The 15,157-nt window shown below is 38.7% G+C and overlaps 1 protein-coding gene across 10 annotated transcripts in view; it reads right to left on the reverse strand.

Annotated features, from left to right (window-relative positions):
* Positions 1-1,039: 1,039 nt before the first annotated feature.
* The window catches only part of LOC101155008 (endophilin-A1), a 39,304-nt gene continuing 25,186 nt past the window's right edge, over positions 1,040-15,157 (reverse strand). Inside the window, exons 2-13 of one of the 10 annotated variants that reach the window (XM_011476419.3) lie at positions 9,175-9,243; positions 8,701-8,773; positions 8,035-8,178; positions 7,584-7,717; positions 7,328-7,486; positions 6,595-6,698; positions 6,301-6,416; positions 6,025-6,039; positions 5,883-5,894; positions 5,502-5,513; positions 3,230-3,241; positions 1,040-3,138 (exon numbers count right to left, since the gene is read on the reverse strand). In XM_011476419.3, coding sequence (XP_011474721.1) covers positions 2,942-3,138; positions 3,230-3,241; positions 5,502-5,513; positions 5,883-5,894; positions 6,025-6,039; positions 6,301-6,416; positions 6,595-6,698; positions 7,328-7,486; positions 7,584-7,717; positions 8,035-8,178; positions 8,701-8,773; positions 9,175-9,243 — 1,047 coding nt within the window. In that variant the 3' untranslated portion in view covers positions 1,040-2,941. Of the gene's footprint in view, positions 3,151-3,229; positions 3,242-5,501; positions 5,514-5,882; positions 5,895-6,024; positions 6,040-6,300; positions 6,417-6,594; positions 6,699-7,327; positions 7,487-7,583; positions 7,718-8,034; positions 8,179-8,700; positions 8,774-9,174; positions 9,244-15,157 lie in introns of all 10 variants that reach the window. The other 9 variants (XM_020703644.2, XM_011476427.3, XM_011476422.3 and 6 more) reach the window with 9 other exon arrangements.

The following is a 15,157-nucleotide window of genomic DNA, read 5'->3' on the forward strand; positions in this document are numbered from 1 at the left end:
TTTATGCGTATTTTAGTTAGTTTATGCGCAATTATTAAGTAAATCTTATGGACTTTCGCATTGTTTTTGCAAAACGCATACACAAATTTGTGGCTTTCCACGACTGTTCCAATGGACTTTTTCATGCATGTACCACTGATGGATAATTTTTAATATTGTATATACAATGCTCATATCTGTTAAAATTATGTAATTGACGCACAAATTTTGTCTCTAATTTGGGTTTTACATTGATTGATGTGTTTTTTGCGTGGTTTATCCCTTGTGCTATCTTAGATGACCCCACCCTTACATTGACGTGATCTACCTACCATGACAAAGGTGGATAAAGGTGGAAAGATTTCATGTGAAGATCACAAATCATTGAAGAAGAAAGGTTCAGAGCACTGTCTAGTGGGTCTAGATGACCCAACTCCCAACGTTAAAGTGCCTAGGATAGCACAAGGGTTACTTGTACTTCTTCCGTGGTTTTAACGTGATTCATTCGTGAAACATCTGTGAAAATTTCACATGAAGACCACAACTTTTTCGCACTTTTTCCATGTTTACTCACGTATGACCAGTTTTTATCCATGCAATATATGCAAAAATGTATGTACCTGTGTGACACGGCCTTTACTATGAACTAGACAACACGATTGCAGTAAGGACCGCTATGAAGTATAAACCGGCCTTTACTTTTGTTAAAGCTGCAGCAGCACTAATATCATTTTTTGTTTGTGCAGGTTGTAAAGGTTTGCAGTTTGTAACCAGGTTCACACAAGCATAAAACATATTTGACATATTTTTGAAGCTTTGGGGTGTTTACAGCTACAGACTTAACTGATAATGTTGTGCAAACAGGATTACCCTGAAGGTTTTGGGAAGCAAAACGATATTTCATCAACATTTTCTATGCTTTTGAATTTAAAAATATAAAACAGTTCATCATATTAAACATTGCAGTTCTTCTCTTATAACAGTGATATTGAGCAAAACTGTGACATCACGGTTTGTGTTGAGCTTTTGCCTTGTGTGCACAAATGAAAAGCTGCTAAACTATAATAGCTCACCAGTATTTATTTGAGTAAATTACACTGACTTATCACATGTCTTTTTTTTCTACATTGAGCGTACAGTTGTAGAATGCGATGCAACAGTAAAATCAAACAAACCAAAACACAAAAAACAAAGACAATCATGTGCAGCACAAAGAGGCCATCCTGTAACATCACTTCTGGGTAATATATTGTTTGTATATATATATACACACACACACCTACACTCTATATTTTTGTCACAGTTACAAAAATAAAATACAATACTATAGATGCGTGACTATACGCACAAGGTGAAAACAAAACACACAAAGCTGTACAGTCCTCATTGAGGGCAAAGATACACGGCATTTTAAAAAACCAAGTGAGAAAGAAGGAAGGTTTGCTTTGTCTTAAAAAATGAACCAATACATGACATCTCCCAACTGTTTCACTACACTTTAAAGCCAACAAAGTATCTCATTTGTGCTTCCTTTTGACAAAAAAAGACCCCAAAACAATTAAAAAGTAACACATATATGGTATTTGTAGGTTTTGCATCACTCGTTGTGGGTCTGTTGGATGTAATGACTCAGTGCATTGACGTTATTTTGTATTTCTCAAAAAGCTTGGCAGGACATTATCTCTCTGATCCCCCCGAACATAACAGAAACTGTATGCAAACACGCAACCCCTCCCTGGACATGCATGCATCACATCACTACAGCATGTGTGAAAGCAAAGAGCGCAGCTGCAGCACAGCACAGCAGTTCATACGTTGTCCATGGTGAAACCAAGAGCCTCCAAACTAACACACATGTATGGGTTCATCTGAGTTTCCTTTTTTTTTCCAGTAAGAAAAGAGAAGGAAACACTTTCACACAATAGTTCTGAAAAACAGAACTATTTGTTCACAAATAGAAAGAACCTTTAGTGTAAGCTACATTAGTTTTAGGTGACTAAAACAGGAAATAAATTATGTTTTTTCTTTTTACTCCCAGCATCTTAATCTACTGTGAAACTACAGCACACTAAAGTGAGCAGCAGGGAAAGGAAGCAGCTTCTGCAGCCGCAGAAGAAACAGCTGCCCCAGAGGGCAGTTAAACGCTTCACAATACATCAAGAAGATTTCTTAGTGCTTATCAAGTATAAGCTGAAAAACCATGAAAATGTGCAAATTGTACTTTTTCTTACATGTAAATGTCAAGATTTCAAGCATCACATCTCACGTTTTCCCACAATTTGCTCACGTATGTAAAGTTTTACAACCATTTTCTGATGAAACACCAGAAGACAAGCATTAGCTTCACAGCCTGGTGCACATATCCCAAGTTGTGCCACCAATCATTGGTAAGAACGTACTGAAACTGGATCGGCTAGGGTTAAAATGAGGCATGCTTACAACTCAAGGGACAACAACCACGAAATAGAGGCATGTTAGAAACAAAACAACCCAGATTTACTTTTTTAAAATGTAAGAATGACTGAAAAACAGTTAACCTACGAACTAAGAAAAAAAAAAAAGAACAAAAAACACACATTTGTTCTGCCTTTTTGTAGGATAGTGCAGAAAAGCACCTGTACAAAGATGAAAATGTGGATTTGCAAAGCTGTCCTGAAAAACTCATGAAGGACTCACGGCCAACTTAAGCCAAGACAATAGCTGGGACAGGAAAGCCAAAAACAACAACTGAAGACTGGAGGTACGTCGGGGGGGGGGTACAATAATACCAATCCTGCCTTTTCCTCATCATTGTTACACTCTTTATGGTGCATTCTTGCTCTTCAGTCTATGCTGCTGCTGTTTTGACCCTTAAGGAGGACTGACTGTGGTTAGCAGGAAATAAAGTTTAGTAACAGGTTAGTGGAAAAACTGGAACTGGAGGCCAGGCGGTGTTGCAGACACAGCTGGTAATCTTGACTTCTTAGTGGGGCAACGGCACAAGGATATCCACATAGTTGATGGGAAAAAAGCCTGAGTTGCCATGCAGCATCCCTTCGTACCAGTTGTCGTCGATCTTATTGGTCAGAGTGATGATATCGCCTTCCTTGAAACCTAGCTCCCCTTCATTCTCAGGGTCAAAATCGTACAGCGCACGACAGGAGGGCTGGTCCAAGGGGGCTGGAGATTTGGAAAGATACAGAGTGTTACAGGAGACTGGAGGAGATCAAGATGCTGCGTATAGATTATTATAATTACATTAAAAGCTCACCTGGAGACCTGGCTGCAAGAGGGAAAAAGACAAAGAGATTCAAATCACGAGTCAGTGAACAGGTTCTCTTAATCAGAGTTAGGAGGAGCAGGTCAATATTTAAGGGAATATAGTTGTGTGGGAGAGTTAGATGAGAGAATGTAGTCTTTTTTTTCCTATGTAATTCTTTCACAATTGACAGAAGACAACAAAGACTAATATGTTGAATTTTGTGAAGGAAAAACTTGTTTATTTCTGTCAGATGTCTGGATCCTTTTATAAAAGTTAGAGAGCAGCCTTGTCTCTCTATCTGTCCTTGTGCAGGTCCAGATATAAATACTGTCTTTCATCTATTCGAAGATAAACACATGTGTTTTTTTTAATACTTTACAAATGTTGACCTAAAGTTTTTGAACAAGACAGCAAAAATGCTGATTTCTTTCTTTGAGATGATTTATTAGGTCATCACAGCAGAATGCTACTTTGAGACTCTTTTTTGCTATTTTGCCTTCAGTCTGTGAAAGAGCATGTTCTGTTGCACTGAAATCACATGGATGGACTGGCTTGTGGGATTTTACCATTTTATTGTAGTAAAATCCCACATGCCAGCATCGAAAGATGATTAACTTTAAATACCCGCTCTGATCATCTTATGATCTGCTGTAAAAGTGTAGTGGTCAAAACATGCTACTTATATCCTGACTGCTGTTTCAATGCATAAAAAAAGGCTACATAATTTACTTTTTTCATTTTACTTATCTACCAAGTCTGTTTCTATGAACTTTTTCGTACAGTTTAGTGTTTTGGGATTATTTGCAGAAAAATACTGTTTTCTGCACCTGTATTGAGAAGTTCTCAGGCAATCATGGACAAGTGAAAACATAGAAATGTAAATCCCATGTTGAATTGTATTATAAATGTAAATAATTCCAAAGCAAAAACCCAAATATACTAAATGAGAGTTCACTAAATTATTCTGTTTTTTTTCTTTTTTACTTTTCTAACTTCCTGGAAAGTTATGTACGCTGTGTGTGTACTGGGTCTAATGCTGCTTTCACACTGGGCTTCTTGGGCAAAACAAATAACTTTCTATCCTTGTTTGGAGAAAAAAATACAATGGAGGAAATAAGCATTTGATCCCTTGCTGATTTTGTTGTTTTTCCCACCTAAAAAGAAATTGACCCTCTGCCATGTTAAGGTCATTTGAACGGTGAGAGACAGAAAATCACAAAGAAAATCAAGACATCAACTCTAAATAATTTATATACATTTAATTGCATTTCATTGAGGGAAATATGTATTTGATCCCATAGTAAGAGTTCAGGTTCACACAGACCAGTAAGACTCTCCTCATCAACCTGTCACCTGTATTGCAGACACCCGTTTGCACTAATCACCTGTAGAAAAAACACCTGTCCACAGAATCAGTCAGACTTCAAACTCTCCAACATGGGAAAGACTAAAGAGCTTTCAGTGGATTTAAGGAAGAAGGTTGAAGACCTGCACAAGACCAGAATAGAATACCAAACACTATATCAGCTAGAAGCTGGGGGTCTAGATGACAACTGTTGATTTGATTGTCCATGACCATCAATCCACCTATAGGTCTCAGACTCATAACAAAATCTTCAACATTCTTGTGAGAGATAGGCTTTAAACAACATGGCAGGAGTTAGTTAATGATCTCAAAGCAGCTGGGACCACAGTCATCAAGAAAACCAATGGTTGCAAAGTACTCCTGCTTACGAGGGCACATACTGTGTGCAGGCCCGCCTGACGTTTGCCCATGAACAACTTGATGATTTAAAGTCAATTTCTTGATTATCTTTCATCGTTATTTTCTTTCTCGTATTGTTTAAATGAACCTCTCATTGGGAAGAGAGACAGTCAGCTCTTCTCCAAGTGGGTAAACCTACAATATCAGCAACTTATTTCCTCAAGTGTGTGTTTGTGTGTATTTATTTAATCTTTTTCTGACACAGTTGTCACTAAGATCTCATCTCACCTGGATCCGCAAATAAAGAGTCTATAACCCCAAAAATATCTATATTGTGACAGCAGCTGCAGGTTTAATATCCAGACAGAAAGCTTTCATCCTCTCATCTGACTCTGAGCAAACAAGCACATTTCCCAAAAATGTTCAGTTAACAAAAAACAAAGGAGAAAACAGGAGTTAGAAAGAAACAGCACTGCACTGCAAGCAAGAATGCAGACGGAAAAAACACACGTGAAAGAAAAAAAAATAAGAGTGACAGTGAGACTTTGGATGTCTCCCATAGTCACTCTTTCTCACCTGGAGATCTTGCTGTAAGAGGAGGGAAAAGCAGGAGAACAATTGTCAAAGAAGAATTTTAGCAATCAAATGTTGACATGAAGAAACAATGAAGTGATGTCGCAGAAATGGAAAGGTCGGTTGAACACAAAGTGAGAAGAGCCTCATTTAACACCAGCGAGACAAAAAACAACACATTTGGATAAAGTTGTTCGGACAAAAGTGAGCAGACAATAAAACAGAGAAAACAAATGCTGATCTGCCAGAGAGCTTTGGATTATTGGAGTTGATCGGGTAATTGTAAGGCGAGCGCACAGCACTTGATTTTCTGCTGTTCCATAAAAGAAAACGTGAGAGGAAAAAACATGAGAGAAAAGAATCATACGTGTACTCTCCTCTCACCTGGAGACCTTGCTGCAACGGGAAGGAAGAAAAACAGCAGGAAAGGGAGGTGAGGGCGTTAAAAGAGCCCGATTAAAGAGGATGTCAAAGAGGAAATGAACCGATGAGCACACAGATGGGAAATAAGATTAACCTGGCTCACCTGGAGACCTGGCACCTAAAGGGAGAAACACAAATCAAATTGGAAAAAAAAAATTCAGATTTGCATCGAGTCATCTAGATTAAAAAGCTGAAAAGATACAATACCCTCCCTTTGTTGTGGAACCATTCTTTTCAAAAAAAATTTTTCATGGAAACATTAAATTATTTTCTGAGTTTCTTTATGTAAAAATTCACCAAAAAATTAGTTTTCCTTTTTTTTAGTTTTTTTGTTTTGTTTTTTACAATACCGAGGCTCCGTCTGACGTATGAGTCTCACCTGGAGAACGAGCCCCATGCATGCCTCCATTGTGGGTCTCGGTGATGGAGAAGTCCAGAGATGGACGTGGTTTTGGGACGTACTCTTTCCTCGGTTTGCCAGAGGCCTCTCTTATCCTGCGGATATGAAAACAAAAATCCCTCAGAGCCCAAAAAACCCCAATCAAAATCAACCGATAATTTTCCCCCCCTAAATTCCTGAATGTTTTAATTAGAAAAGGACAGATTTTCTGCTAAGCATGTTGGTGTAACCAACTATGAAGACCAAAAACACAGAAGCAGCATCAGAACTGACCGTTCATCCATTTTACTGGAGAGCTGTGTGAGGATTTCTGTAGACCGGCTGTGATATTCCAGCTGAGCATTAACCAGAGCAGCCAGCTGGCTAACCTGTTCAATCTGAAGACAGCAACACAAGAAGACAGGATCTACTGAACAGAACTGACAAAACATGCCATGCTTGACACTAGAAGGCCTTTGTTTTTAGGATGAAATCCAGTTGTAGAAGGTTATTTCGTACCATGGGTGGTCTACTTTAAAAATGACAACAAAAAAACTCAAAAGTTGTTTTTACTATTCCTGTTTGGCAAAACTGGTTTAAGGTTAAAAAGTGTTTTTTAAAAGAATAATGATACAGAAAAAATATAAATAAGGACAAAATAGATCATTTTAATATTATTTCAATGTTGTTTTTTTTAATGGAAATCAGATGGAAAATAAGTGGATAGATAAAAAGAACAAACAAATCTAGTAGCTAATATATATATGTAATGAATATAGTGATAAAATGTTGACTTTTGGAAGAAAAGAATGGGTTGTTAAAAAAATAAGGAAAATAAATCAGTGTGGTACTTCTTTATACGAGCAACGGCAGAGATGCAGTCATTGCTACAAAAAACATGATCTGGCATAGATAGATGTTTACAGGAGGTTTTAACAAAACAAAGAGTCAAGAGGATAGAACGGGTCATCAAGTGTCTCCTGATGTAGATAAAAGTGTAAAGTGGGGCTGATGATTCCAAACTAACATCGCTCTCCAGCAGGTTGAACATGGACAGCTCAGCAATTTCCTTGGAGTCATCAAACTTCTCGAGGGCCTGTTTGATCTCATCTTCCGTCACTTTGCCCTGGCGTTTCTTTTTATAATCAAAGTCCAGACGGCGACCCTCCAGTTTCTTCAGGTGATGCTGCAGAGTCGACATTAAGTTAAAAACCTCATCGCTGGTGATGATGCTGACATGTTTCTCATCTGCCTCCAAGCACACGAACGCTAAACTATCATACCTGGATCTCCTTGAGGTCTTTTTCATGAAGGTTCTGCATTGGATCGATGAAATTCTGCTTCACCTCCATGTCCAGAGCGTCCTTCACGTCACTGAGCTCACGCATGGCTTCCCCCACATCGATCAGTGCAAGACCTGAAACCAGCAGCATTAGAAAACTCAGCAAACAAATCACAATTGACATATTTAGATGCCAGAAAAAACAGAATGATGTAAAGAAAAATGGAGTGATTTTCAGAGGCAGGATAAAAATCTACACCAGAGTTCTAAATCTCAAAGTTCAAGCAGTAAAACAGCAGGGCCAAATGCAGGTGTCTTCAATGTCAGAGAGGCTCATAAACAATTTGTGATGTTAAGACTTCATCCTTTGGGAACCTCCATTATTCCCTCTTGTGCAGCCTGCAAAGAAAGAGGCGCGCCCTTCGGGGTTAGTTTCGTGTTCAACAGCTCACCAAAGCTAGAATCTTCTCCCAGCTCCCTGCCAAACCTCTGCATAGACTCCCCCAGGACGGCCTCCGTCTGCGTGTAGCCCGGTCCCTTCTCCTGGCCTCGCATGCGTGACATGGAGTTCATCATGCTCATCTTGGCTCTGGTGGCTGCATTGACAGAAAACACAAATAGAATTAAAAAAAAAAAAACAAAAAAACTTTGAGGTTCTTACTGTTTATCTGCAGTGCAAAGGCAAACTGAAGCAACTGTAATTATTTTATTATTTGTTTATTTATCTATCTATTTATTTACCCTTTTAGGACAGTTTCCAAGAAGAGTTTCCAACAAACTGATGAGATAAACATCCCTCATTATGAATAATCCGAACAAAATATGCACCGAACAGATTTTGATTATTGGGATCAAAATTTATACAGGAATCATTTTTTAATAACTCAAACTGTGAACTGTTTCAGCAAAAAACATTTATTTCAAACACTCTGAGATTAGATTATGGAACATTCTACACGTGTAAGATGCAAAATGTTAAAATAAAGCACAAGTGATTGATGAAAAAATGAATATTACAAATTTTCTGGGACAATGAGCATGGAGTATAAAATAGTGTTCAAATAATCAACAAATATAATTTAGCAGCCTCGGTTATGGTGCTCAGCTGGGTTAGGTACCTGGGTTTGGCTGCAGGTACTCAGTGGTCTTAGTGATGACGTCCATCACTGCTCGGGAGGTGGTGTCCACCCTCTGAACAGATGAAGGTTTGCACAGAAATATCGGGTAAGAACATGTGACACACATGCAAACAAACCAGCAGAGAGAGTATGGATGCTGTATTCACATTTGCAAACATTTGGGTCATCTCCAGATTTTAATATTATTTCTGTAACTCAAATAAAATTATTTACATAAGCTTAACTTTTCAAACACATCTTTGTTTTTCATTTTTGCAAAATTTGTATTAGTTTCTTGGTGAATTGATATAAATAATGTAGATTATTCATATCAGGTTTAGGATTTACAACCTACAATACCTACAATTCAATTTAAGTTATTTATTCAGCTTTAAAGGAAACTGACAATTTTTATTATGTATCTGCTATCAAAACAGGAATTAAGGAAATAAAAACCAGATAGTCCAGACGTGCCTTTTCCATTACAGTGAAGTCATCATCGAGCTTTGTTCCTTCTGCTCCTCCAACCTTTTCACTCACTCTCTGCAAAAGATAAAAAAGAACATCATGTACATACAATTATTTCAGGTTTTTTAAACTCTAAACATATTTATGTTGTCCTTTAAGGAAACAAATAAACGCAGCTGTTTTCAAATGTGTTCTTTAAGCAGCCAGAAAGATTTGTATCATGGAGGAGCAGAGACAGTAAACACGCACTGAATTACAAAAATAGACTTAATTCTACCTCCGGCAGTGAGGCTGACAATGTTTCCACATTTGGCTCCAAGGTGCAATACAACAAGACACCACTAGTAGGGAGCAATAAGCAAACAAAAACAGCCAGATGCAGTCTTTCAGGGACTGTCTCAGTGTGACTGAACCGATCAGGACGAAAAAAGTCAGACGATAAACCTTTTAAAGGAAAAAAGAAAAGTGAAAGGCACTTATTGTCAGTGCTTTTCCCAGCTTTCTCTTCTCTTTTGCTATATCTTTTTTTTTCAAAGCAGTTTGGACATCTCTGAGCTGAGTCAGGAACAATCGAGCACATTTTTCAGTTGGCAGAGCAGTGATCTGTGAAAGCACACAGGGGGTTTATAATGTTAAGCCTGTGGCAGAGGTTAGTGCAGTGTAAGACTTTCTGAAAATTGTTGCTCTGTGACTCATCACAGGAAACTCTTCCCTGATCCCACTTGTGTTGAGCCCCCAAAATTCTGACAGCAGTGCAAAAAAAAAGGCATACATATTGAACAAATCTTGCACTGGACTGCATTTCCTCTCATTATCATCAACTATGCATTGCCTAGGCAGTTACTTTAGCTTGTTCCCATGGAAACAGGGACATGCACACCTTTACTGCAACAGACGCTTCCTTCTGTCCCGTTTGATCATCAAGGATCACAAAGTTGAGGGTAGCGCCAGGGAACAGCATTCTTTGGCTGCGAGTTGATGCAAATATTTTCAACTGAACTACATTCAAGATTTTAGCTTTAAAAAACTCTTCATTTTGTTACTGAATTTAAGAAATTGGTTTTACACTGAAATCTTGTCAGGTTCATTAATTAAAAAAAAATTGTGAAAACAATATTTGAAAAAAGGTTTTTCCCAAATATTTATTCATACAAGCGCCAAGCCATTCTTCCTCAGCCTCTCTTTAAATAAAAGTGATTTAAACACATAAAATTCAGAAAAAAAACAAGATTCATAAGCCTTCAAACCCCTAATTTTAGTCAATCTTTCATTATTAATGTGTTAGCTCTGATTCACGACATTCAAAAACTGATAAAAACATGACCCACAGTCATTTTATGACTTCCTCAGCTAAAAGCAGCATTAGTCACGCAGCATCTTATAGGCACCTGTGGGCTGGAAGATTTTCAGAGAAAAAGTAAGAGGATGTTCGAAGATGAGCTTTCGGGGGATTGTTATATAAGTGGAAGGATGGTTGATGACGTGGCTGCTGCAAGCACACCTTCAAGCCCATTCAAGAGTGCAGCAGAAAGTCAATGGTCACGGTTCTTTGGTGGCTTCAAGCTGAAGAGGCGGCAATTTAGAACAGTGATGACAGGAAGATGCAAGCAAGGATGCCCTCTTTGAATCCAGCACGTCACAATCGATCAGTAATGGAAGGTTGACTGGGGGGGCAGTGGTGTACTGCTCACACAATGTGACACAAGGAAACGACCAGGAAGCCAGTGGTGAAAAACTTTACAAAAGACGTGTAATGGTGTAATCGGCCTCATGTACAAACTAACTTCATACGTCAGCGTCCTATGAGGAAAAGATGAAGGTGAGGAGAGCTTTGATGGACTGAGGATGTCCTTTCAAAGTCCTTCAATATACATAGAATATGACAACTGTTCCAAGCAGTTTTCAAAACATGCACAATCCTTGATTTCATGCGCCAAAATGCGAAAACGCATTAACAGCTGGGGTTTTTGTTTGCGGAGACAGGTGCACAGGAAGACAAATTCAAGGCGGTTTCTTTGGAAAGCGTGGTTCAACGTCTCACCATGGCCCCTAAAGTAAACAGCTAGCATCAAATATAATTACTACAGCAAAGCAGAGATATTTGTTAACTTATAACAATAACGTTTGAGCCTCAATGCTTTAACAGCAGTTATAAGGAATTGGCTTGTCTTTTTAGCAAGATTTAATCTGCTGTTTCAGTTGAGCAAACACTATTGCAATTAAAAAGCTGCAAGGTCCTGGTTTCAAAGAATTGTTTATCTTCAAAGACATAAATTTGTTTCTATCTGTACATTTCATCTCTGACACACTGCTCTTTTTCTAAAGAAAAATTACCATCTCGCCCTGTGGAAAAAAATGGTCTACAAATATTTAAACAACTGTTTTCCTTGTAATTTGGCATGTTGTTCCAGCACACCATTTTAGGGATTTTACTTTTTCTCAGCAAAGATGAAAAATTCTGCCAAAGCATGCAAAGCAGTCAGAAGGAAACTGATTTATGTTCAACATAAATAAATGTTAAGATAATTGTCCAGTTAAAAAAGGAAAGGAAAACAACAGAATAATACCTCAAGGTGTGGGACTACAAAGACAGGCCTGATTTCGTCATCTCTCTTTACTCCTTATTTCCTTGATTTTTTTGTTTTTTCCCCCATTTTCTTTTAACTACAAGCTGATTTTGACTTGACTAAAAATTCTTTATTTTAAAGTGAACAAAAAGTCTGTAGGCCTACGTGCACAGATGTGCGTTTATATAGAAAAAACAAGCCATCGCCTGTCCCATCTGGTAATCAAATTCCAACTAATTTTAAAAGGCTCTTTGAGCCACCATGAAAAGGGAAAAATTAACGACACCTTTAACTTCCTGGAGACTTTAAGGATTTTATGGATCGCTGACAGGTGTTTTGATAATGTTCCTAATGTCCTCAAAGCAACAACAACCAGGAGAGCAATATTTGTTCAACAGTGACTGTTCATCAGCAGTGTTTTCTTTTCGATAAAGAGAGCTGCCCTCACAGATTAGTGGAAACACTTTTGGCAAACACAGTAAGGCAGTTTAACCAGCAGGGAGTTCACACCTGTGTGAGACACTCTAAGCTAATGCTATTAAAGGCAGAGACACACTCTGACACAGAAAGCATGTTGTTACTTTTACACGCAAGTGCTGGATTAGATTCTGCTTCCCCCTGCATGGACATAATTAATCAATACTGCAGCATCTGCAGTGTTGCTCCTTTACTGTGCATGAACAGTAAACCTATCTGTGTGTGTGTGGGTGGGTGGGTGTGTGTGTGTGTGTGTGTGTGTGCAAAGCATGTGTGTGTGTGCGCGTGTGTGTGCGTGTGTGCAAAGTAGGTGTGTGTGTGCCAATAATGTTCAATTAACTATCCTTTTTGAACAATTTAAGCATAAAGTAAAATAAAATAAAATAAATTAAAAATGTCCACCTTAGTCTTCATTTAGCATTTATGAAAAAAAATCGCAGGAAAAAATTTTAAAATTTTAGATTAGAAAATGTAAATTTTTACATGTTTTGAAATTTTTTTAGCATGTTATTTATTTACTATTGTGATTTTATAATGTGCTACAACAAGTGAATGTGTTGCTACTGTATACGTAAAAGATAATGAAATTGTAGAACATTTTCTTCCTTCTATAAATTTTTCCTTTCATGAAGCAGCAAAACTAGCGACTACAAAGCTCAGTTCGCTGCACAGGACTGGTGCGTGGGGGGGGGGCAATAAACTTCATTCAGTGTGGGTCCTTGGGCAAAACCATTTAAGCCACTGCCTAACTGTGCAGTCACCAGGGGGGGGGGGGGGGGGGGGGGGGCAAGTCTGGGTCCACCTGTGCCGGTCCCCAGCCCGGAATAAATTCAGGGTTGTGTCAAGAAGGGTATCCGGCATAAAAAATCTCTGTGGAAGCTGATTTGCGGCAGCGGCCCCTGACAGGTCATGCCAAAAGATGAACAACATGAAGCATCAAAAATAAAGAAAGACATGTATAGCTGGACAGTTCAGTTGGTTAAGTGGCATGTGAAATAAAAGTTTGATTCCCAAAGGGAGCAATTAGCAATTTACATAATCCAGTGTGGGTCCTTTGGAAAGACGCTTCATGTTACCACCTATACAATGTAGCAATTTGAGGACAAAGATTTTTTTTGCAAAGTAATGAAAGGCAGATATGTCATTTGGGTAAAGAGAACTACATTTTTTTCTCTCAAGCATGATGAATTCTAAATAAAAAGCTAATGTCATTAGGATTCAACCTAAGGCAAACGTGTCTGTTTACAGCCTGCAACATGGCACCATATTTGACAAAAAAAGAGGACAAATAAAAGGCTAACGTTCCATTACACGGGTATGATGAATGCAAGAGGCTTAGCAGCTAATGTTCTTACTGTTCAGAGTACATTTTCTAAACCACCTAAATGCATCCACAAGCATTGCTTGTGACATATACTGAACACGGTGCTTTTAGCGTCAGCCTTGGTCACATGGTGCCCAATGTGAGGCTCACAAGGAGCGGCTGTCCCTGCCTCCCACGCCTCCCCCTCCCTGTTTCCTGCTCATCACTTTAATCCCTACTGGGCACAGAGAGGCCCCTGCTTTAAATACGTACCGAGTGGAAGACAGAGATTAAAAATGACAAAAGTGATTAGTGAGGCTGTCAGGATAGCCCCTTCTCCTGTACAATCACAGAAGGATCTAGCTCCCTCTGAGTGTTTTACCCCCTTAAACAGGTTTTTACCTTTAATAGAGACACAAACACTTAAAGCTCATTTCCTCATTCCTCCATGTTTTTCTCAGAGAAAGACAATAGACAGAATAAAAGGAACAAACACACCCAAAACACTTAAAAAAACGATCTCCTAATTTGAAAAAGCTCAAAAAGATGCACTCTGACACACAAATCTCTCTGTCTTTGCTTTGTTAATGTCCTCCTCTCACCTCCGGACCCCCTCTAGTTTTCACTGTTCCCATTGCTGTGACTGTCATGGTGAACTAGCTCTAATATTTTTCAGCCACCGCAGGGCTTTCATTTTACCACAAAGTCCAGCCAATTTAAAGCTTGACCTCAGCTGACATGGATATTTAAAAGCAGCACAGCAGTAAGTCTCAGCAGTGACTCCACATTAATACCTTGATTAACGGTGAACTTCTAATCTTACTGCCCATCCCAAGAATAGACCTACACTCTTGTAGAATTGAGAAGAATCCCTGTCAGAATGGGGGACTGAACTTCTCGCTCCATCTGCTGCTTCAGGTTAATGCCCCCCTTAACATCCAATGTTATCTGAGAACTTGGATTATACTAATGAGAAGAACCAAACTTGTAAGTTTGGTCTTTAGGGGTGTTAATATTAATCGGTTTAATCAATTTATAGTCCTATAATGCAACCAGATTGATTAGTCTGAGGCTAATTGTTAGTGGAATTGACCTATATCATTAGAAAATCTTTTCAAAATGAAATTGATCCATTTTAGGTCAGTAAATGGGATTGTTCAAAATGAACCAATATTGACTAGGAATCGAATCGTTAAATAGAATTGTGACATCTGTATTAGTCTTCATTGGGACCAAATACGTCTTCATTCAAACCCAACAGTCGTTGCTGCTTCACCTAAATGCTTTTCTCTCATTGTGCCGCCTATAGCAATTTTAATCTGATTTGTAAGCCTTTGCATGTCTTTTATGTAACATCATGGATGAGTCTGAGCTGAGGAGAGGTGTGCACACACTCCCTTCATTTTGAGTAACACAAGGGGGAGGATGGGTGGTGATGGGTGAGAACAAGCTGGCACTGTGCGAGTGTGTGTGTGTGTGAGACAGAAAAGAAAGCGTGCTAGAGCTTGTAAGCATTTCTGAACACACTCAAAAATAGAGCTTGGGTGGCTGCCTGCATGGTATGAAAAATTGACAGGACCTTACAGAGGTTCTAGACGGGAGTCAGTGAGTTCAAATCCATGTTAGGAGTTTTGGAGAACCA

Source organism: Oryzias latipes, chromosome 1 (genome assembly GCF_002234675.1).
Source record: "Oryzias latipes chromosome 1, ASM223467v1".
In the NCBI taxonomy this organism is placed as follows: Eukaryota; Metazoa; Chordata; class Actinopteri; order Beloniformes; family Adrianichthyidae; genus Oryzias; species Oryzias latipes.